General features: G+C 37.7%; 1 protein-coding gene across 2 annotated transcripts in view; it reads left to right on the top strand.

Annotated features, from left to right (window-relative positions):
- Window positions 1-24346, top strand: part of RICTOR (RPTOR independent companion of MTOR complex 2) — a 103607-nt gene that overhangs the window by 69670 nt on the left and 9591 nt on the right. The window contains exons 20-33 of one of the 2 annotated variants that reach the window (XM_064439385.1): window positions 607-742; window positions 1318-1517; window positions 2470-2596; window positions 9373-9537; window positions 10035-10111; window positions 10228-10306; window positions 11169-11278; window positions 14427-14514; window positions 15287-15379; window positions 16267-16373; window positions 17019-17248; window positions 18024-19053; window positions 22302-22479; window positions 23713-23794. In XM_064439385.1, coding sequence (XP_064295455.1) covers window positions 607-742; window positions 1318-1517; window positions 2470-2596; window positions 9373-9537; window positions 10035-10111; window positions 10228-10306; window positions 11169-11278; window positions 14427-14514; window positions 15287-15379; window positions 16267-16373; window positions 17019-17248; window positions 18024-19053; window positions 22302-22479; window positions 23713-23794 — 2702 coding nt within the window. Of the gene's footprint in view, window positions 1-606; window positions 743-1317; window positions 1518-2469; window positions 2597-9372; window positions 9538-10034; window positions 10112-10227; window positions 10307-11168; window positions 11279-14426; window positions 14515-15286; window positions 15380-16266; window positions 16374-17018; window positions 17249-18023; window positions 19054-22301; window positions 22480-23712; window positions 23797-24346 lie in introns of both variants that reach the window. The other variant, XM_064439384.1, reaches the window with a different exon arrangement.

Raw genomic sequence — 24346 nt, 5'->3', positions numbered from 1 at the left:
CTCTTTGCTGAAGACTTATTCCTGCAGTGCAAAACTCAAGCTATATTGCTCATCATGATTTCAAAAAGTCTGAATGAGAGTCTGCATTTGCAGTCACTCTGTTGTGCTTCAGAAATGCTTACATGAGGTGAAAAAATACTGTTGCTGAAGAAATATGGCCTTTTCCTGGCAGAACAGAAAAATGTATTTTTCACAGCAGTGTTAACTATTATAGGTGAAGAAAACTTATGTCACAGATTCCTTTTTAACTCTCTGTAAGTCTAGATAGTATAGTCTCTGAAACTCACCACAGGATAAATTACAGCAGAATAAATTGCAAGCATGAGAAGGAAGCTATAGCTTCTAACTTGATAAGATTTTGAGTTCCTTTGTTTATTTTAAGTCATGGCATAGAAAATCCTTTATAATGCACAGTACTGCTGCATCTCTGAAATTGTGTCTGGGCAGACTCACTACTGCTACCTGCTACTCTTCTAATACCTTTTGAAGAGTTATTGCCAATAAGCTAGTTTAGTGATAACATACCTTTTCTACCAGCATCATTGCATACTGTGAGACTGTCCTTGTTGTACTGAAAAACAGCAAAATCTTTTTTACTTTCCGTAGGTTTGTGAGGAGATTGCTATATTTCTACAAGCCTAGCAGTAAACTGTATGCCAACCTGGATCTGGACTATGCCAAGGCTAAGCAGCTCACTGTGGTGGGTTGTCAGTTTACCGAATTTCTTCTTGAATCAGAAGAGGTAAGAAATTTTCAGCTACAAGACTGGAGGCAGAATGAGTAGTGCTGCTGTATGCCGCTTTGAGGAAAAGTTCTAATTTTAGTAAGACTTATGTAGACTTTGGCTGTTAAATCTAACCTGATCAGTGTAATTAAAAAATAAACTTAATACCTTGAATTGTCCAGATGAGATGCTGAGGAAGACTGTGTTTAAGTAGAAGTTTTACAGAATGCAGCTTTATTAAATACAACTTAGGGTTTGGAGCTTTTTAAATTTTTGCTATGTATATCCTTCCTTTCTCTACCTCCTTTCATTTTGTGTGCTAAAGAGTGTTATGCATCAGGCCAGAGGAAAATGTCACTGAATAATCCTTTTCCTGGTAAGAATAGAATTGGTCCTAAGATGTCTCCAAGCTAAACTTCTTTTATTTGCCTTGAACCTTTTTCTTTAGTCTGAATTGTGTTTGCCAGCTAGCATTTCTATTTTGTGTCTGTATTGTGTTTACACATTTTAAGATATTTAAAATGATGGATTTCAGTAAAGAGGAGACACCTGGTTCTATTACTAGTAAATGCTATTACTCTTCATTTTGTTAGGATGGACAAGGTTACCTGGAGGAATTGGTTAAAGATATTGTACATTGGCTCAACTCTTCATCAGGAATGAAACCTGAACGTAGCCTTCAAAATAATGGGTTACTAAATACCCTTAGCCAGCACTACTTTCTCTTTTTTGGTACTCTGTCTTGTCACCCCCATGGAGTGAAAATGCTTGAAAAATGTAATGTGTTTCAGTGGTGAGTGTTTTTGTTCTGCTTGAGTTGTGCTTACAGATACAATAGTTATGAAAATTGTAAACTGTGCATGAAGACCACCATCTGTGAAGCTGAAAACTTTAAAGTTCTTTTGATTTACGTACAAGTAAATGTCCCCAGTTGTGGGGGGTTTCAGTGTTTTTTTTTTATTAAGGAGTGTTTTAGTCTGTCATTACTGAGCAGATAAGGGCGATTGTGTCACAAAATAGTAAGATTGGGGAGGGAAGAGGATGGGGACGGGGGGGACAGAGGTGGAACCAAACCAAAAACCACAAAAACCACCAAAAACTGGCAATCTTTTTGAAATATGGTGATACATGTTGTACCTAAAATTCAGTCCAGTATTTCTGAGTGAAGCTATGACGTTCAAAATTTTTTTCAGGTACAAATGAACTTGCCTTCCTGTGGGAGTAAATTGGCTGTTGCCTAATACAAGTTTATTTTAAATACAGTAAACTTTAAGTGAAAAATCAGGTGGTTTGTTGTACTCTGTTTTTTTTATTTGTTTTCTTTCATTATTAGGATGCAACTTTTTAATTGGCTTCATAAAATTTGGCTTACAATATAATCTAGACAGTTAATAGGACTAACTTTACGGCAAGCGTTCTACACAGAATGTTTTACAATGAGGAATAGTTCACAGAGGTTTATGAACAGTAATTTTCATACAATCACTAATTAAAAATGCTGATAAAATTATAATGGAAAAATTATAAAAATGTTCATTTGGGGATTTTCCCTTGCAATTTAGTGCATTATTTTTTCCCCATTTGACAACTGTAACAGCTTAAAGTTACTCAGTTTCATATGGGAACTTTCTATTCTGCATTAAATTAAAGGCCAATTCAAAGTACTTAAATTTAAATTATTGATAGAATAAATACTAATTTTTCTTTTCTTCTCTCTCCCCTTCTCCACTTCCCCCCCCCCTCAGTCTTCTTAACCTTTGTTCTTTGAAGAACCAGGATCACTTGTTGAAATTGACTGTTTCTAGTTTGGATTACAGCAGAGATGGGTTAGCAAGAGTCATCCTTTCTAAAATCCTGACAGCAGCTACAGATGTAAGTTCGATTCAACTTACGTTCCATTGCTATTTGACACTAGACATTCATTTTGTTATGCAAGGTTTACAACTTTATTTTTAAGCTATTATATATCCAGAAAGGTTTTTATTTTTGTATCCAGAGAAATGAAACTCCTACTCATGTAGCTTTTGAATTTGCTGTGAGCTTCACACAGTGTATTGTTATTTGTGCTCAAGAAATTAAGTCATTCAAGTAGAGGTTTCTGTCATGTAGGAAGGCAGTTAAAGTCTTCAAATGCATAAACCAAGTGTAATGTTATTGTCTAGGTCAGTAAATCAATTGTGAGGGCATTGTTTTCACAAACAGAATGTGTATTTTTAGCAGTAATACACAGGTTAACCTTCCAGCAGTAGATGCTGTTTTGCTAATGATTGATGTTACTGTGGTGGAACTGAGTAGAAGCTATAGCTCCTAGAACAAGGGCATGATTCAGAAATAGGTGTTGGGATTTGTACTTCAGAATCAAAGAAGGTGAGTGGAAATAAAACACACACTTACATAGACTTGGGAAAGGAAGCTTTTGAACTTCTAAGAAAAGAGAAATCAATCAGCGGTAACATAGTAGACAAGCAAACATTGAAGTCGGGGAAATTACAGTAAGTTGAAATCTTAACTAGGAAGGACCTTTTGTGACTTCAGGGAGATCTATTCCTCCATCACCTGGATAAAGCAGAATATATTCTATAGTGTACACAAGTGGGAATAAGGTATATGCTAGCATTAAATGTGTCATTGTATTTTGGAAATGGAAAGAGAAGGAAAGAAATGGAGGATATTTCTCTGAGACTATCAAAGACATGATTCTTATGGGTAAAGAGTGAAGTCTAAAAGTAATGAAGATAGTTGAGGTTGAAGGAGTGCCTCATTGAAAGAGGGTGAAGCTCCCTACTGAATAATTTTTGAGTAATCTTTCAATAAAGTGATGACTTTGATACCCTTTCTCCAAAGTTGTTTTATGCCTAGTCTTAGCAAGGAAATAGAAATTAGTTTATTGTGAGGACACATGCCTGCATCTTTATTAGACCTCTAAGCTCCTGATAGATGACTGTTAGTTACGAGCAATTTAGATTGTGGAATTCAATTGAGCTGTTTCTGTTAAGATTTTGTGTCAGTGGGTACTATCCCCTCCACAGCCTCCCAACTATTTTTACCTCATAAAAGAGGGCCATACCTGGGGGAAGAGCACTCTAGCATTTCAGTTTCTTGCCAATGCAGCTAGTTAACATTTAGGAAAAAGTCCAGGCATGCTGTCATAATCTCCTCAATGAAGTATACAGTTACACTAATAATCTGAGGCATTTTATTATTAATTATTGTTTGTGGGTTAGATTTTGGGGAAGTTTTCTTGATTCTGATATCTAAGGTATGAAGACTTAAATTCTATTTTGAGATCGATACTTCCAAATGTTTTCAAGCATCCATTGCTTACACCAGAAGCTTTATGTAAGTAGGAATGGGTTGATCTCCTGCCAAATGTTTCAGAAAGACCTGCTTTTCTACTTTTTTTTTTTAATCTTAGCTGACAGGGGCAGGGGGGAACAACAACATTCAACTCTGGTACAGGTATCACTAGCTGTAAGCAGGCTTGCTTGAAGTGGGGTGCAGATATTGTCTTAACATACTGTGCCAAGCACATACAAAGCCAGAAAGCAGTTGAGAGCTACTGCTGCCCTTAGTGATGATAACTAAAAGTAAAATTTCCACCTATTTGTAATTCAGCTTAATGAACACTAGGTAGTAAACACTTGCACTTCAGATGTGAATAGGATAGACATCACTCTCTGGCACCTTAGAAATTAAGAATGCTTGTAGAGCCCCCCAGTTTACCCATTTCAGTTCTGGTCTGTTTGGGGTTGTGAAAAGGATTAGAGATCATGATCTCATTGCTGGCATTACTGTGACTGTTTAATGCCAGACCCTGACAGATGTTGAAGTTGAACTCTTTGAGCAAAGCTAAGGGACATCCTACATGCTCAGAAACTTAAGAACGCAAATTTTGGAGCTCCAACCTGAATAATTAGTTCTAGAATTAGAGATCTTTCTTGCCAGATACACTGATACCTTCATACTTTCATGATGCTTTATGGTCTGAGCCCACATAGGTAGCCTATGGCTGTCAAGTTCTAATGCTTCTGTTTCCCAGTCTCGCATCAATGTATGGATCTAGCAACATTGTCTAGGGAAACAGCAGAGATTAACTGGTTTTGGCAGTCTCCCAAAATGTAAAAGAATAGAAATTACTAGGATCTGTCTTCTCAACTGAGCACTGGCTTGCTCTATAAGTAAGTGTAATCTTTCTCATACATGCACAGTCTGGGTCAATAGTCCTTAATGTGTTGTGTATTCAGGTATACTAGGTCTCTAACCAGAGTGATCTCCAGGCAAGTTCATAGCTGAGATGTGTTGTGACTTAAGTTCTACTGTTTAGAGTTCAGTGTTGCACTGGGTGAAACTGTACCCTGATTTTTGTGTGCTGCAATACTGTGACAATCCCTTCAATATTTTCTTTTTTTAAAAGAATTTATGATATATTAAGAAATACTAAAAAATTAAATCTTGTTTGTTCATCACAAATTTAAATTAATCTTCTACCAAATGAATCAGGGTACCAAAAAAGAAGGAAAATTTACTGTTTGAACCTCTTAAATAGAGCTTGACTTCATTTGTGAAACATATGGAACCTTGAGGGATAGATAAAACTACTTCAGGCTGTTTTGTTTCCTGAATGAGTTGACCTGCTTGGAATTCTTGGAATTCATAGGGTAATATTTTGTGTATTTCATCTAAAAAAGGAAAATCACAAATAGAATGGGCTGTCTCAACCAGCAGAAATGGGTCTGTGTTTGCATCAACCACAGATTATACTTGGATAAAACTTATTTGCTTCCTTAAGAAATTATTTTCTTTTGTTACCATGTGCCCAACCACATACGTTCTTATGGTGGAAACTAAACTGATGGGATTTTGAAGAGAAAATTTCACTAACACTACTTGACAAAAAGACAAGATGTTGACTCTGTTGAAGAACCCTTTGGCAGAGCTTGGTGTACACAATACTGCTGGTATCATCTCTTGGACAAAATGTTTGTCATCAGTGTTTCTGGTGTTTATGCTCCCAAGAGAAGATCAGAGTGTAAAAAGCTAATCCAAAGAATAAAACCTTTTGATTATTCTGGTATTAACAGTATCTTTAGTGGTGTAAGTTATATTTTTGAACAACTGCAACTGGCAAAACTACAAGTTTCTTTCAGAAATCAAAATATTCATGTGAGGTGGAAATAGTTCTCAAATCCAAGAGGATAACACAACTGAAAGAATATGGAAATACTGAACTGACAGATATTGGCACAGGCAGTACCCCACTGACTGAGGAGTGATTTGGAAGTACCTCTGTTTAGATGTTGGGGGAAGATACCTGCCACTTCCTGGGTTTTATGTTCTGGAGTTATGAAACAGCATCATTGGCAACACCAAAACAAAATTTACTCTTTTGTATTTAGCAAGCATGATAGGAAAAAATTGAAACTTGGTGCAGTTTATACTACCCACTGCTCTATCCCATAACGGGAATATATTCTTAAATATTAACAGAACTGACATTCTGTCACCTTAGACAAATGACTCCTAAGATTAAAAACAAACATGCAGTTCAATTCAGATAAGGCACTTGCAAGCCCTTCTACCTTCTCTTTTCAAGGACTTCTGATGAGGACCTCGTAGGATGAGTAGAGCCTCTGGAGGGGTTTGTATTAATTATAATCCAGAAGACAAATTATATTTTGATACTATATGCTGCTTCTGTCTTCTAAATTCTGTTTAAAAGCAGTAAAAATTTACAGAACTGGACATAATTTCTGAAAAGCTGCATTTTGTAAGGGAGAAAGACCATCTCCATCTTCTTCCAATCAGAAATTTTAATTCCCTGAAATGTTTGTTAATGAAATACCTTATATGTTTTTTTCAAAAGCTGAAGATGCTCTTTTTCTTGGGTTAACTGAGTTTATAGCCTCATACATCTTTTAAAGCTACCCAGAGCTGTGAAGCAGGTTTGTTAGCCATTTGTTAATGAGTGTCTCTGAACAAGAAAAAGCAATTTCTGTAGCCAGTCTAGTGTTAGAAGGGGAGAGTAGCATTTTGGGGTGACTGCATACAACAAAAACATTTACAGAGCAATAGCCTTGCAAAATAATGAAGCAGAAGCACATCTTAACCTACTTCCATATGTGCTTTGGTCATTCATGCTAAAGCAAATTAATAAAGCAAATTAATACTGCCTCAGCTGCCTTTCTGCCAGCTTATGGTGGAAACAGCAGAGTAGCCAGTGTGTCCTCAACTGCTGCAGCTCATGACCTAAAATTTTATCTTTATAGGTGGCTAAGGGGTAGACGTACATCTACTAGCATCTATGCTGAGCTGTATGTAGTCAGCTGAGCATACTGGCCTCTGACTTGCTTCCTCACTTCTAAAGATCTCAAAGACCTTTAATAGTAAAAGTAAGAATATTCTGACGGGTTTAGTACAGGGCTTTATCTATGTTTTCATGTAGTTCATGCATGAAGAGAATGTCTGTTTCCTCAAATATAGGAAAACCAGTGTAGAAGATGAGTTCTCATCAAAAATAAAAACATTCTAGGGCTTTACCCCTCTGATCTGGAAAATGCATACAGGTGATCTTGCTGTACAAAGGTTGTGGCCCTGCTTGAAGACTTTAGAACTGTTGGAAATACATGCAGTGGTTTTGCAGCCCCAGGTCTGAGGTTTGAATGTCTTTACTCTGAGTTATTCCTTGTTTCAAAGACCCTTTTCCATACCTTCAGTTAATTAAAATCCTGTTCTGCTGTTCTTTACACCCTTTTAATTGTTAGTCTTTTTTCTGATCAGGGTAGGAAAACCAGATCTGTACACAGTGTCCAAGATGTCAGCACCCAATGGATTTACCTAGTGACAGTACTGATGCATTTTGTTCTGTTTCCCTTCAGTGGTTTTGGTTTGCTATTGAACTTCTATCTAACACTTCCACAGAACTAACTAATATTAGCCCCAACATCTTTTCCCTGGGTGGAAAGAGCTGTCTCAGCATGTTCTGTGTATAAAGCCGGGATTATTTTTTCACTTTAGCTCATTGTTTCAAATTTATCTGCAGTGAGTTTTTTTGCCATTTTATTGTCCCATCAGATTCACGAGTTCCTTCTTCTCCAAACAGAAAATAAAAATTGCTCTTGTTCTGTACAAGCTATTTGCATAGACTAATGCATGTTCAGGAAGTATTTCAGATAGTGACCGTTATTATCTTTTGTTCTCTGTATCACAGTGTAGTTACAGCAGTGATGACTGTTCTTCACAGATAGAATTTAACACTTGAACTACCTGGCACTGAATTCTGCTTGCATTTTGTTGTGTTATTCTGTAGGCTTAACATCTAGATCATGTGATCATTTCAGCATAATAGCTCTTGCTCTCATCTTTAATAAATATGCTGCTAGTTGTCTATTCCACATGCAAGGCATACCACTAATGGGATGCAAGCCATTTCAAAACAGCTGTGCAGCCTAGATCAGAGTTGCAAATCACTGTTCCACAGTCTGTCTTGGTACGTGTGTTATCTCATTCCTGGCTCCTCTCCAAAAAAGAAGTGTCTGTATATCGAATAAGTAGAAAAGTGCAGACGATATTTGAAGTTGAAATAACGAGACAAGGTTTTTGAAATGAACCAAGCATGTTCACGTTTCCTCCTCATATTTTCTTCCAAGTCCTGCTTACCAAGTATTTCTGGAGGTAAAAAAACAACCCAGAAGATCTTGTTAACCTACGTAGTGCTGTCCAACCTGGACCAATTCACCTGTCTCTTGGAGCACAGATATTCGCATGCATCCCAACATAGATAGTTTCTGTTTTAACATATAGAAAATATACTTGATTTATAGCTATCGTAGCCTTAAAGGTGTAGGGACTGAACACTTGAAGAAAGATGTGGGCACCTGATTTTGTCTCTTCCAGCTATGCTTGTCTAAGTATGGATAACACCTTTCCTAGTAAGCATACATTGTCAGGGTTATTCTGTGCTTACTCCAGAACACTGCAAAATCTTGTCGATTAAGCCTGTTTGCTTCTATTTTCTGTGTACTTCTTGAATAGAAAATGGTGTTAATCAGTTTATGCTGTTTATTTAGCAAATTGTGATCAGCAGTACAGGCACTGACAAAGTACTGCATTGTGCTGTCACTTGGAGAAATTTGTAGTAGTAAACTAAGTGTTGGGAAACTGTCTTATTACAGAAAATAGCATTTTTCTATCTAGAAGGTTTTCTAAGAAGCTTTGAAGATCAGATACTTCTGGGAAACAATTTAAAATACATTAAAATAAATTCCCCAGTGGTTCTACTATTTGCTTATTAAAGTTTTTTTGCAAAACACTGCATACATAAAAGTAAATGCAATTGCACTGGGCATTTACAAGGTATTTTTCCTGCTAATCCTGATGAATGTGTGATGCCATCACAGTGAATGACAAATTGATAAGGGCTTTTCAAGGAGACTTGCAGTAACTGGATTACTTGAGATCTCAGGCTTAAATTTCTCATTTGATAAGATAGAAATAGCTCTCTAATAGGCTAGTTTTAATACATAAGGTGCACATTCACAGCTACCTGCTGTAAAAGATTATAATTTAAATGTATTTCTTAAAGTGATAAATCATTAACTACACCAGCTATTTTTCTTCCATTCAGAAAAGCATTTTCCTTGCTTTTGCAGAGCTGCAGGTTGTACGCCACAAAACACTTACGAGTATTACTGAGAGCAAATGTAGAGTTCTTCAGCAACTGGGGGATTGAGTTACTGGTGACCCAGTTACATGATAAAAATAAAACTATTTCATCCGAGGCACTTGATATTCTAGATGAGGCATGTGAAGATAAGGTGAGCATCCTTTCCCTTTTCAACCTCTTTTTGGTATGCTGCTCTGTGAGCTGTTCCCCACCCCCTCCCCCAGTAGCAAACTAAAAGCATGCAAGAAGCTACTGATGGTTTCCTTTCCTGATTGTCACTGATGGACTTCGTAATAGTTTATAGACCCCTTGCTGAAAATATTGCAGTATTAATGACAAGAAAATTTAGACTACTGGATAATGCCTACTTTTAAATATTAATTCAGACTAATTCAGTCACTTAGATCATTATACTTTTTGTGAAATACATTTTTATATATTTTATATATTTTTATATATAGATAGATAAAAATATATTTAATGACAGAAGGTACCTAAAGTGGATAATACTGGGATGAGGTTAGTGCTGTTGGATACCTCCTTTTGTGAAAAACTTGCTTGTTCATTGCTGGCAGATTGTTTTAACTGTTGTAGTTTTCAGAATTATATAGTGCTCAGATACTCCTTATGCATTTTTAAATATTTTAGGCCAATCTTCATGCCCTTATCCAAATGAAACCAGCTCTTTCTCATCTTGGAGACAAGGGTTTGCTTCTACTCCTAAGGTAAACATTGAACACGCTGTTTGACCTTACACTGTGGAAACAAATAAATGTTTGTTTTTATTCCAACTACCTGGTTTGTTTATGTGGAGCACTAATTGTCTGATGTTACTTTACAGATTTCTGTCCATCCCAAAGGGGTTTTCATATCTCAATGAAAGAGGTTATGTAACCAAACAAATGGAAAAGTGGCAAAAGGTAATGCTAAGAATAAAAAGTGCTTGATATTAGGAGGGGGAAGGGTGAATATGCAGGTTTATGAGGTCAAAAATTCTTAAAAATATTGCATGTCCATATATGTGTATTACTAATCTCAATACATTTATTGCGTCAGCGACTTACGATTTTGCTGAAAAAGGTCAAGAGGGACTAACAGGTCTATAGTTGCTCTGTACATGTGTGCTTTTGACTTAGCCAGGCCTCTTATATAATTTTGGTATTTCAGCAAATAATTCAGGAGTGTAGTGACTTTATAAACAGGTTGTTGTGTAAGGTCTTAGCTGGAGAAGTGTGTAAAGGAATACTACTTTTTAAGATACCTTTTACCTTTGGTTTTTGCTAATTAAAGTTAAATCTAGAGCTCATGAAGATAGAATTAGCTTTATGCTGTTAGGAAGTAAATAGGAATACAAGACCATTAAGAAAGATGCATCATTGTCATGACTAGAATAAGACTCTTCATTTGTTATTTTGTTTTCGTAATAGATTGTAAGTGCTTGGTCTCATTCCTGCTGGCAACTTCTTGACTAACTTATAAGTTGTCGCTTCTCTAGGAATATTGAAATGCCTGGTGGTCTGTTGAGATTGTTTATCAGATGTGAACTATTTCCTTCTTTCTTTCCTTTTTAACTAATTTGCTTACATAATTATGGAAACAATTGTCAACTCTGGAGACTCATTGTGTGTATGAAGTGCAGCAATTTTGGTGAGCCCCACCTTCAGATCATAAAGAAATCCAGCCTTCCTTAAGGATCACTTGAATTATTCCTTCCTGGTAAAGAACCATACTATAAAAACACAAACCACTAAATGTATTGTGTCTACCTTTGTTGTCTTTTAGGAATATAACTTAAAGTATGTTGAACTGATTGAAGAACAACTTAATGAAGCGCTTACAACATACCGCAAACCTGTTGATGGTGATAACTATGTCCGTCGGAGCAACCAAAGGTAAATTTGGTAAACTGTGTGTCTGGGCATAAGCTGGCAGGACTGATCAAGAGAGCTTTAAACTAGAAGCAATGGTCAAAAGCAATACCAACAGGATTGCATTAGGTAAGCCAAGGGTTGGCATGGCATTGCCTGAGGGCGGCAATGCTAGTGGGAGCACTTACACTGTTCTGGGAGCATGGCGTGCTCAGGACCATATCTGCAATGCTTGTACACCAATGCACACAGTATGAAAAATAAACAGGATGATCTGGAAGCTTTGGTCAGTTCCCACAGCTATGATACCATTGGTATCGGCGAGACTTGGTGGATTGAGTCGCATGATTGGAGTGCTGGGAATGGAGGGCTACAGGCTATTCAGAAGGGATAGGCAGGGCAGGCAAGGTGGAGGTGTCACACTCCATGCAGGGGAAAGGTTTGATTGTACAGCCCTTACAGTTAGTGGTGATGTGTTTGAGAGCCTCTGGGTGAGCATTAGGGAGATGGAAAAAAAGGATATGTTGCAATGGGTGTCTACGTCTGATTGCTCAGCCAGGATGTTAGCACTGATGAATCATACTGTAGGCAATTAGGAGAAATTTCTGGATTAATAGTCCTTGTTCTTATGGGAGATTTAAACTTCTCAGACATCAGCTGGGAACGCCATACTGCTGTGACAAGCAGGTTTTAGAAATTCTTGAAGTTCGTAGGAGAACTTCTTGTCACAGGTACTCAGTGAGCCAGCTAGGAAAGATGCCCTCCTAGACTTGCTCTTTGTGAACAGAGGAGGACTCATGCATGGCAGATGTGATGGTAGGTGGTTGACTTGGTGACAGTGATCATGAAATGATTGAGTTTAAAATTTTCAGTGTAATGAGAAGAAAGGATAACGGAGTTCTTACCCTGGACTTCAGGAGAGCAAACTCAGGGGGCTATTAGCAGAGAACCCTGGGAATTTGCTTTTGAGGGCTTGAGAGTCCACAAGTGCTGGTCAGTTGAAGAACCACCTTCTAAAAGTACAGGAGCAGGTGATTCCATTGTGCCACAAGTCAAGCAAACAGGGCAGAAGACCAGCTTGGCTGAACAGGGACCTACCTCCTCATGGAGCTCAAGAGGACAAAGAAATTGTATGATCTCTGGAAGCAAGGCCAGGCTTCACAGGAAGATTATAGAGCTGTGGTTCATATATGCAGGGAGAAGACCCAAAAGGCCAAAGCTCAAATAGAGCTGAAACTGGCCCGTGTTGTGTCAGATGAGAAGGGCTTTTTTAAGCATGTAATAGCAAGAGGAGGTCTAAATAAAACATCAGACCAATACTTGTTGAAGATGGTCACCTGACTAACAAGGATGAAGAAAAAGCAGAAGCTTTTTTTTTTTGCCTTCGTCTATAATAATACTGATAGACCTTGGGCTGCCCAGTCCCCAGAGTCAGAGAACAAGTGTGGGAACAGTGACTTTTCATTTGTGAACACTGAAGTTGTAAGGGACCAGCTGTATCAGCTGAATGTTCGCAAAGCTATGGGGCCTGATGGGACTCATTCTGGAGTGCTGAAGGAGCAGGCAGATGTTACAGCACGACCCTTCTCGATCATCTACCAAAGGTCTTGGAATTCTGGGAGGTCCTTGCTGACTGCAAGCTAGCTAATGTTATTCCAATTTCCATGAAGGGCATAAGGTAAGATGCAGGAAACTGCAGACCTGTTAGTGTAACCTCAGTTCCTGGAAAAATTGTAGAGAAGATTATACTGGGTACTATTGAAAGGCATTTAAAGAATGCAATCATCAGGCACAGTCAACGTGGATTCAGAAAGGGAAAGTCCTGTTTAGCTCATTTTATGTCCTTCTATGATAAGGTCACCCACCTAGGGGATGAAGGGAAGGCGGTGGATGTAGTTGTTCTGGGTGTTAGTAAGGATTTTGATAATGTCCCTCACAGCACCCTTCCGGACAAGTTGTCCAGCTGTGGGATGAGTAGGTTCACAGGGCACTGGGTACGGAACTGGCTGAGGGGCAGAGCTCAAAGGGTTGTAGTGAATGGGGCTACATCTGGCTGGCAGCCGGTCACCAGCAGTGTTCCTCAGGGCTCAATTCCAGGGCCAGTTCTGTTCAAGACATTTATCAACAATCTGGATGCAGGAGTTGAATGCACCATTAGAAAGTTTGCTGATGATACCAAACTGGGAGTAGCTGTTGATTCTCTTTAGGGACAAGAGGCCTTGCAGAGAGGGATCAAGATAGGTTGGTGCATTGGGCAATTATTTAACAAGTCCAAATGCTGGATTCTGCAACTAGGACAGAGTAACATCAGGCCCAAGTATAAATTGGAGAGGAGTGGCTGGAGAGCAGCCCTGCAGAAAGGGATCTGGGGGTGCTGGTCGAGAGCAGGCTCAGTGTGAGTCAGCAGTGTGCCCTGGCAGCCAGGAGGGCAAACAGCATCCTGGGGTGCATCAAGCACATCATAACCAGCTGGTTAAGAGAGGTGACTATCCCGCTGTATGCAGCATTGGTGCGGCCTCACCTTGAGCACTGTGGGCAGTTCGGGGCCTCACGGTTTAAGAAGGACATGAAGGTCCTTGAATGCCTCCAGAGGAGAGCAACAAAGCTGGTGAAGGGGCTGGAAGGAATGTCCTGTGAGAAGTGGCTAAGGACTTTGGGTTAGTCTAGTTTGGAGAAAAGGAGGCTGAGGGGTGACTCTCTACACTCTCTACAGGTTCCTGAGGAGGGGAAGTGGAGAGGGAAATGCTGATATCTTCTCACTGGGATCCAGTGATAGGACACATGGGAGTGGTTCAAAGCTGCACCAGGGGAGGTTTAGACTGGACATTAGGAAGCATTTCTTTACTGAGCGGGCGGTCAAGCACTGAAACAGGCTTCCTAGAGGGGTGGTCAAGGCCCCGAGCCTGTCAGGGTTTAAGAGGCATTTGGATAATGCCCTTAACATGCTTTAACTTCTGGTCAGCCCTGAAGTGGTCAGGGAGTTGGACTAGATGATCATTGTAGGTCCCTTCCAACTGAAATAGTCTAGTCTATTCTACTCTAAATTGTCCAAAAGAATCCTCTTTGTCTGAAAAAAACCAAGAGTAACATATTGCATTACACTACAGTGTACTTTATTTTGAAAGGAAATGTCAGAATTGCTGGGAAAGCATATGATTTCTCTTTCTGCCAGATTACAGCGGCCACATGTCTACCTGCCAGTTCACCTTTATGGCCAACTGGTGCACCATAAAACGGGCTGCCATTTACTGGAGTCTCAGGTGAGGATAACAACTATTTATAACTTTAAAATCTTTCAAGAGTACTGTAACCCTTTCTGAATATGTTTTTAAAAAGATGGCATTTAAACAGTCATTGCAAAGTAAGTTGATTATGTCTTAAGTTATATGAGCCAAAAAGCTGTGAAGACAGTCTTTGCCATCTAGTCTCACGTGAAATTCCTTCCTGACACTGGAATATCAGAGAAATACTTTGCAATATTTTTCTGAAATGGCTAGCAAAATCTTAGAATGGAAAGCAACTCACCAATAGAAATAATTTTTGAGTCTGAGTGAATTGTATACTGACAAGTAAAACTCTACCTGTCTTTTTATGCATACAAAAATGTGGATATGAGGGAATAAAATAGTCTTTCCAGTATCCTGAAAAGCTAAGAAAACAAACCCTAATTCAGTTCATGGTTGCTTAAATGAATTCACTTTTAATGTTGGTTTGCAAGGTGATGTGATGAATTGAATGTGATAGCTGAAAATTCAATAGAAAGCTTACATATTGCAGTGTTAGTTTGATTAATCTGTTATCTTTATAAAATCTGAATTGAATTTATGCAATCAGTGGTTACATTAAAATTTTCTAGTTGCATTACCATTGCTGTTAATTTATGCTTATTATTACAGAACTACCACTGTTCATTTTAGGGTGCATGCTTTAAATTAGTACTTTAACTTTTATTAAAAATGCAAGAGAACCTGTTTAACTGAGGTCTCCTTTTCATTTTCAACTGATTTTTTTTCTTCTGTTTTTCTCCTTCAGAGTATTGTTACAGATCTAAGTTACACTGTTCGTTCCCCAATGTTGGATAAGTGGGAAGGAATTAAGCAGCTGAAAGCAGCCCTTTGGGCCTTGGTTAGTAATAAATTACAAATTTTTTGCACTTGTTTGAGTTCTTTTATTACTTTTGATTCTGACATACCTAAGCAAAATCCCATAGAATCATTAATTAGGCTTTTTGTCATAGAATGTGTGTGATTTTTTCCAAGTTCACATTCTGTACTCTAACTGGACTTTCAGTTGAAAATGGTTCACTGCACTGTTTTTGTTCTGAGTTTTTTTAATTAGTTGTGCTCTTTTTGTTTTCTTTTTTTTTCTTTTTTAACAAATAAAAAGAACAGATTGTCACATGTAACAATGATGTTAGTGTGGAACCAGTAGTTAGAAGTTACTGTGGTCTGATTTTTATGTATTTACTGCAGTAGTCCCAAATTCAAATTAGCTGCCACTATTGATATGTGTGAATATATATGGTCATGACACCCCTGGTACTTGGGATCGGCAAAAACCTCGTGTCTGTGCGTATCAAAGTTACACTTCTAAATATGCTTTGCCACCTCAACTGTTCATCTGCTTCTTTCTTGTTCCAAAATAAACTTTGGGGAAGACATTTGTCTAAGGTGACTATTATTGGAAGATACTGTAGGTATGCAATAAAAAGCCTGTGTAAGAGGAATGTAAAATGAGTAACCAAGATCACACTGCTGGCTGTAGTAGAATTGGTAAAATGAGGAATACATAGTAGTTAACTGTGAGCAGTTTTAGGTATTATACATAGTGTGCTGACTCCTTTTCTGCATTTGCATGACTAGAAATGCCAAAAAGGGTCCTCAAATCTCTAATTTCTTTGAGAAAATGTGGCTTGAAACTATTACCAACAAACAAAAATGTTGAAAGCTTTACACTGATAGTGCTGCAGACCACATCAAAATCAAAACTTACTTGACAAACTTTTATTCCAGGGCAATATTGGATCATCAAATTGGGGTCTTAACTTGCTTCAAGAGGAGAATGTAATTCCTGATATAATGGCACTTGCCCAACATTGTGAGGTTCTCTCTGTTAGAGGGTATGTATATCTGATTTTTACATAAAATTTACAGATGGTAGTTGCCATAGGTTTTCAAATAGCCTTACGTCATTTCATTAATATAGTTTTGCACTCACTTGGAAATCACTTGTTTAAGATAATTGATGACTATAATCTCAGTCCTGTATAATCACAGAATTGTACAGGAAGTCTGGAAGGACATGCAGTAAGCAAATTAAACCTATGAAAAAAGATACATACTACTTTTTTCCTTCCTTTACAAAAAATTTAAAATATATGCTACTTACATCTCTGTTGGAATCAGTTTACTATTCCATGATTTTTTTGAATCTTTAAAAGCATAAACTGATGCTCTTTTGCCTAATATTGCTGCTGCATTAATGTTTGTCCTTTTTATTTTTTGAAAGGGCTTTTCTACTTCATTAACCAGGGTCTTGTAATAATTAGTTTTTAGTTTTGAATAGTGCATTGTTCTCAGATATTTTAGTGCATTTCTTAAACTTCCATTGTTTTACAAATAAAAATGAACAAAAAGCTACTTGGCAGTTTTGTGAAGTTTCTGCTGAACTGTTTTGAAACTGTTTCCTTTCCAAAGAGAAATAAGTTTAGTTAAATGAGATGCTATTATTGTTGCTCTTTTTTCTATATATACATTAAATACAGAACCTGTGTCTACGTGCTTGGTCTAATAGCCAAAACTAAACAAGGATGTGACATTTTGAAGCATCACAACTGGGATGCAGTGAGACACAGTCGTAGACAGCCTTGGCCAGTGGTCCCTGATGATATGGAGCAGCTGTGCAATGAACTTTCTTCTATACCCAGCACTCTTAGCTTGACCTCTGAGTCTACCAGCTCTAGGCATAACAGTGAAAGTGAATCTGCTCCTTCAAGTAAGTAAGAACAACAACAACAAAACAAATAACAACCCCCACCCTCCACCCCCAAAACCCACGACAAAACAGCATTTTGGTATTCTTACCAACCTTTTGGCCAGATGAAGTTCAGTCAAATGGTATAGAGGTGTTATTGCCAACAAAGAAGAGACAGTTGCGTTCAGAGAGATGTAGACAAGTGCGAGGGAAGGTAACAGTGTCTTAGGTTTGCATTTGGTGTAGAAGTAAGAACTTTTAACATCAGGCTAAGTTAGTAGTTTTTTATATCAAGTCCTGGCAGCTTGTTTTTATACCCTGCGGAAATATCCATGCTTAGGTATGTAGGTATACTTAGTTGTCCTCAAAGGAATATTCTAGACTATAAATACACATATTCTATGTGTATACACACACACGCACACACAGAGTATCGCTGTATTTAAATTCTTGTATATTTTGAGTATCTAATACATTTTAACTTTGCTATGGATATTGGGAATTTAAATCCAGAAATACAGTGTATTTAGATATCATTAAAGGATAGCTTTGGTTGTAATCCTAGTAGCTGGATATTTGCACTGAAATAAGATAGCATGGCTTTCTTTGAAGCAATAGCACCTCAACTTGGGTGTTCCTTAAGATATTTAATTTACAGAAAAAAATGTTGAATTAAAATTGCAGTAAATTGTAGTGTCCCACTTTGGCTTCTATAGAACTGCTTACTTTTTTCGCAACATAGTTTATAGACTTCAAAGGAATGTCCATTTTCAGTGACAGTCTCATATAATTTCAGGTATGTTCATCATGGAGGATGACCGTTTTGGTAGTACATCCACTAGTACGTTCTTCCTAGATATTACTGAGGATGCGGAACAAATATTTTATGACAGACCTGGACCTTCAAAGGACAAAGAACGTAGTCCCTTTCCCTTTTTTTCTTCTAGCAGACTTGTGAAAAATCGTATTCTAAACTCTCTTACTCTACCTAATAAAAAACACAGAAGTAGCAGTGATCCAAAAGGAGGAAAGCTGGCGTCATCTGACAGTAAATCAGGCCTGAGGCGAAATCGTACAGTAACAGAACCTTCCAGTAGCATAGACTTTCCTGCTGGGGAAGAATTCAACCCCGTTTTCAAAGTTCCTAAAATCCAGACTTTACGATTAGAAACTTCTTTTGTTGGAAGTAAGCACATGGAAGATACTGATAGTACCCCAAGTATTGGAGAAAATGATCTGAAACTGCCAAAAGGTCTTGGAAATGAAATTCACCGGGAAAACACAAGCAGAGAAAGGCTAATAGGAGATGGTGCTACACAAACACATTTCAAGAGTCGTAGCTTAAGTTTTAATACAGATACCACAACAAGTGGCATAAGCTCAATGAGCTCTAGCCCTTCAAGGGAGACTGTAGGTGTGGACACTACAAATGTAGATACTGACTGTGGAAGTTTGAGTACTGTGGTAAGCACAAAAACAGTTAAACCAAGTCACTGTTCAACACCACAGTCTAACCACCTGCCTCTCTCAAAATCCAACTCTGTATCCCTGGTACCGCCAGGGTCTTCTCATACACTTCCTCGAAGAGCTCAGTCTCTTAAAGCTCCTTCTCTTGCTACAATAAAAAGTCTTGCTGATTATAACTTTAGCTACACAAGTTCTCGAGATGCCTTTGGCTATGCTACACTAAAACGCCTACAACAGCAGAGGATGCATCCTTCACTGTCTCACTCAGAAGCCCTAGCATCTCCAGCAAAGGACGTGCTGTTTACTGACACTATTACCATGAAGTCTGGCAGCCTGGATTCTCGGCTAACCCCAAGCCGGTAAGAGATTATTATTAGTATTATTAATATTAATATTATTTCTTACTTCAAAGCTGTTTGAGCAATTAAATAAGAAATGTGTCTTTCTAATATTTTTCCAGCTTCACCTGAAAGTGGCAGTTGTTGCAGGATGATTCAGAACTTCACTGAAAGCCGCATTGATATTAGGAGAATAGTATACTAGAATGAGAATTCTCGTCTTTAAGTGCTGTCAGAGAAGCCAGCCTTTCATAGCTCTGCTCAGCCCCTTTAATGCTGTTAGTGACAAAGGAGAATGTTTCCTTTTATCACATTTGCTTCCTATTTTAACTTTTTTATTTTTGAAATGCAATTACACTGCTAACATTACTAAAGTTGCAATCACACAAAATTGCCCATGTAGTCAGAGCTGTATTTCAGAAGAGAAGTTTCTCAATGCCACTTTGTGAGGTTTTAGGGCAGGGACTTATGCCAATATGCTATATTACTGCTCACTGTGGCATTGAGGCTAGTGGTGAGATACTGGTACCTCTGATACGAATGTGAGTTTGGCTTCTTAGCTACAACAGAGCAGAGATTTTTTTTCAAAGTGTTTATTTTTAGATGGCAGTGTCACCTCTTTATTTTTGAGTAATATTAGATGTTCTGAAGACTAATGGGACAGTTACATAAGATAGCTAGCTCATGACATTGACACTGTTCCCTGCAGTCAGTGTTTAATAACTTTATTTTAAAAGCTTTTCTACCAAATTCCTCCTTTTAGCTAGTGTATTGAATTTTCACATTACTATTGAAAGGGAAAAGACACTTTCTCTCTTCTTACCTAAATATCCTCTCTCAGATGAGACAAAGGGAAGAAGCTACCAGTACATTAGTCATCTGCTTACTGCGCAGAACAGCAAATGCCCAGTTGCTGAACTGCACTCCACATACCCAGTTGAGTGTATACAGTGCCTGTTTATTACTATGCATTTTTGTCCTGATTAAGAGCAACATTCATTTGTTGGTATTTTCACAATTCTGCACAGATGTCATAAAAGATAAGGCTTGTTCCCTTTGTTCAGTTAATGAGCACAGTCAGACTAGTTCTAAACTAAATTAAGGATGATTCAGTAGTTAAGCTGAACTATCCTGGATAGTTCCTTGCTCCGTCACTGGCTTCCTGTGCTAATGCAGGAACAAATCAGTGTCATTTCAGTGGCAGTACAGGTTCTGTTGTGGCTGTAGTCATGCTGTACCATTCCTTGCAGTCATCCCTTGATATGTAAAGCAGCCTTGCTGCAGTGGACTTGCATCCTGAGACTCTGCGTACAACGTAATACTAACAGTATTCCTGGTGCTTAGTTGGTCATGGTCTCTTGTATCAGTGGTTAGGCTCAGGTATTTGAGCTGACCTCTTTAACATTGAACTGAAATGGCTGGAGTGCTCGTATCTCTGAGAAGGTTAAAAAATTGCAGAAGTATATATTACAAGAGTATATATTACAGATTGTGTTGGTACCAATATAGTTGATTGGAAAGACTACAAAGTTACTAGTATATACGTTTTTCATAGAAAACATATTACAGCTGAGTGTCTGTAACTGTGGTCCTTTTAATATCAGAGTATGTTACTCTTCCAGATTAATATTGTCCTTAACTGCTCTTTAAGTAATAAATTGGAAATACACTGTCCCTTTTGTCTGCAAAGGCTATTTTTCTATCAGTCTTTGGAAAAAGTTCTTTGATTCATGCTTCATTGGCAAAGTTGTGTTCATAGCAACTAGCTGTTGACACTCTTGAGGGCAGAGAAATCTAGACAAACTGAAGAGCTGACCAATCACCAGCCGCATGAACTTTAACAAGAGCAAGTGCCAGATTTTACACCTGGGGCCCGGCAACCCTGGATGTACAGACTAGGGAACAAGAGGTGGGAGAGCAGCTCTACAGAGCTACCAAGTCCACCACTAGACCGTGTCCCTAGAGCACCACCTAGAGCACCTCCAGGGACAGTGACTCCACCACTTCACTGGGCAGCCTGTTCCAATGCTTGATAACACTTCTGGTGAAGAAATCATTCCTAATATTCACCCTAATCCTCCCTAGGCACAAGCTTTTGAAGTATGGCTTGACATTTATTTTAAGACCACTGTTTCTGTCACTAATATTGGTCAGAATTAGTTATAACAAGAAAACTAATGACAACCTGTAACTTGTGTTCTGCCCATTCCCATTGCATAATAATGTCTTGAATCATACATGGTCAAACCTTGATAATTTAATTTATCTCAGTATATACCTGTTAACCTGTGGTGGATAAGAAGAAATTTTAATTGCCCGTCTAAATCAAAAAATGATAGGAAATTTATTTCTTGACTTTTATTTTAGAAATCATGTTTACTGTACTTTTCCTCCCAATATATAATAATTCGCAGTAACATAATTTACTGTTCCTGCGATGTCTCTTTTTACTAGGAAGCTTTAATCTACTGCATATAGACCATCTACATAAGAATTTATAGGGTTTTATCTTCAATGTAAGGTAAAATGACAGCTGGCCAAATGTGAAATTTCCATCATCAGGACTCTGATCAGCACGTAGGCCTTATTCTGCAGCCTCCTCTCTCCTGTCTCATTTTTCCAGCCTGTTTCTTTCTTTGTTCTCGGGCTGCTAGTCACAGTCAGCTCTGCTCACCATGCAGGTTCAGGTTTGTTGTTTGTGCATTTACATTGAGCAAATTCTTGCTTTGTTCTTGGGTGACCTAATGGGTGGCTCCTTTAGATTACAGGAAAAAAAAATATATTCCTTGCTAGCATCACTGGTACCTTAGCAGGCTCAAGCTTTGCGTTTGCAGGGATGTGCCTGCTCAGCTCAGAGTTTGTGAATATCCAGAGAAGGTATGTTCAGTGTATAGGTACGTTTCAAAATGAGGCAGTTAGTAGTTTAAAAGCCTAAATCTTTACTGACCATGTCTAGGTTTTAAGTGTTCAAAGACTGATACGTTGGAGAAAGTTTGTGGTTTTGCAGAGTTGGCAGTCCTTCAAGCAGACATTCCATCCTTTCCCTGTCCCAGGACTTGAAAATAAAAAATTTTTACCTGAGGAACTGGCAAAAGATACAATATGAGACAGAAAAAAGCAATGAGCCTACAGCTGTAATTTGACAGAGTAAAAAGCTCTGGGTCTGCAATGGGAAGATGAGGATAGTCTGTGTCAGAAGTCATTTTTACTTTTAATATGACAGAATGAGAGTTTTACAAAGATTGTGATTTTTTATTTCAATGTTACAGGTTCATGAAAGCTTTAAGTTATGTTTCATTAGATAAAGAAGATTTATTAAGTCCTATTAACCAAAACACACTTCAGCGTTCCTCTTCTGTTCGCTCCATGGTTTCTAATGCTACATATGGTAGCTCTGATGATTACATTGGTCTTGCTCTCCCAGTGGATATCAATGAAATATTTCAGGTATGTGTGTGATAACTTATTGGGTTCATTTGCATTTTTCATAATGAAAGCTAGTCAGCTATTGCATTTTCATCCAAATAAATTAGAAAAATGAGAAAAAACAGATGTACTTCCAATGAATGCATTTTAGAGAACAAGAGTTTCTTTTCTAACCTTTTTTACAGAAAATAGCTAGTCTGTTTTGTATGATTAGGGTAGTAATGACACAGACCAGGTAAGGCGAGTGTTAAACAATGGTAGCATAAATATGCTGTTCTAAGATTTTTAGTTAACAGTTATTTTTTATACTAAAATTAGCATAGCCTGTGGACATTTGTTAATACCTCTTTAGCCAACTAATTGATGTGTTCATTGGTCAACCATAAATGATGTGCATAATTGCACAGTTAATTCCCTGCTACCATTATCTTGAATAACTACTAGTTTATTTGTATATATATCATCATAGCATTAAATTATATTGTCTTTACTTAGCCTCACAGATATATATATTTAAGTTAAAACAGATTATTTTAATTGTCTTACCAATTGCCTTCATCTTTCTACCTGGTTAAAACACATTCCCTTCTAACAAACTGATGCATCACAGGGTTTAATATTCTGTTGCTTAATTATCAGAAACAGGACATGGTCTGTGTCAAAGGTAAATAAGTGGGCTACCTTATCTTTACTTAATTTTTGCCTTTCAAACTTGAAGTACTTTCTTGCTAATCTCAAAAAATTACAAAGGCGAGATTTTTCCATCATACCTGCTTCTGTTCCCCCTTTATGAAATTACTACTTTTTCTTCCTTATTCAGTGTTGGTGGCATACTTATGTTGCCTCACTTCTTCTCTCTCAACTCTTTTTGTAGAGTTGAGACACCTCTTAACTCTACGATATCTTACAGGCAACATTTTAGATGTCTCCTGAGATCTCCAGTGGTATATAGTGATCATGGACAGATCATTAATAGCCATTTCTGGGTCACTGGTTTCCTTACAGCCTGTCACCATCGTTTTGGCATTTACTTACTGTTCATAGGCCTTGCTTAATAAGTGTTCATTCACAAATGTATGTTTTTCTCATTGGCTTTTCTTTAGCATTCAGGACCCCATTCTTAATTTCATCCTCTAATTAGATCTTTTTCCTGAAGTACAAAATGGACAACATTTTATTTCCTCATAAAATCTGTTTTTCCTTTGTGTATGATTATCATCTGTGCTGATTTTAATTTTCACTTGAATATTCCAGGTAAAGGAAACTCCGTATTTCCAGAAGAAAACCACGCCTCCATTTGATGATCGTGGATCTAGGGTCTTTGCACCTGATGCAGGTGGTACTGATTTTGTTCTTCTCCTGTACCTTTCAGTTGTTTATTTGTACATTGGGTGAGGTGTTGGATTATTTGTTGATTTTTAAAAAAAATATTTTCTTCCTTTATAGAAAAGGTTATTTTTAGCTTTTTAACTATTGACAGCTATGTTCTGGATTCAGGATAGAGATAGCAGACCATTAATTCCCTGTCTTATTTGTTCTGACATAATGTGATGTTGCTTCAAAGCAACATAAGCTTGCTCCTGCTCTGATAAATGAAGGAGGAAAGTCTACATCTCTTTTATTAGAATATGAGCTAACACTAATCAATGACTGGTAGTGATAATGCATTAAAGAAAGTAACAAAATTTAAGCTAAGATAATATGTATGCCACATGCTGAGCTATTATATTTTGACTTCCCTTATAGGAACCTATAAAGGAGTTAAGTGTGTACTTCAGAAAACAAATTTTGTCTTCTGTGATGTTTCCATGACAGTTGATCAGTACAAGAGAATTGCTTCAAGTGCTTTGTAATGCCTGGCTTGTTCTGGAATGAGCTTCCTTTTTAC

The sequence above is a fragment of the Phalacrocorax carbo genome, chromosome Z, assembly GCF_963921805.1.
Source record: "Phalacrocorax carbo chromosome Z, bPhaCar2.1, whole genome shotgun sequence".
Taxonomy (NCBI): domain Eukaryota; kingdom Metazoa; phylum Chordata; class Aves; order Suliformes; family Phalacrocoracidae; genus Phalacrocorax; species Phalacrocorax carbo.
Note: the sequence above shows the minus strand (reverse complement) of the source record. Positions and strands in the feature narration are given on the sequence as shown.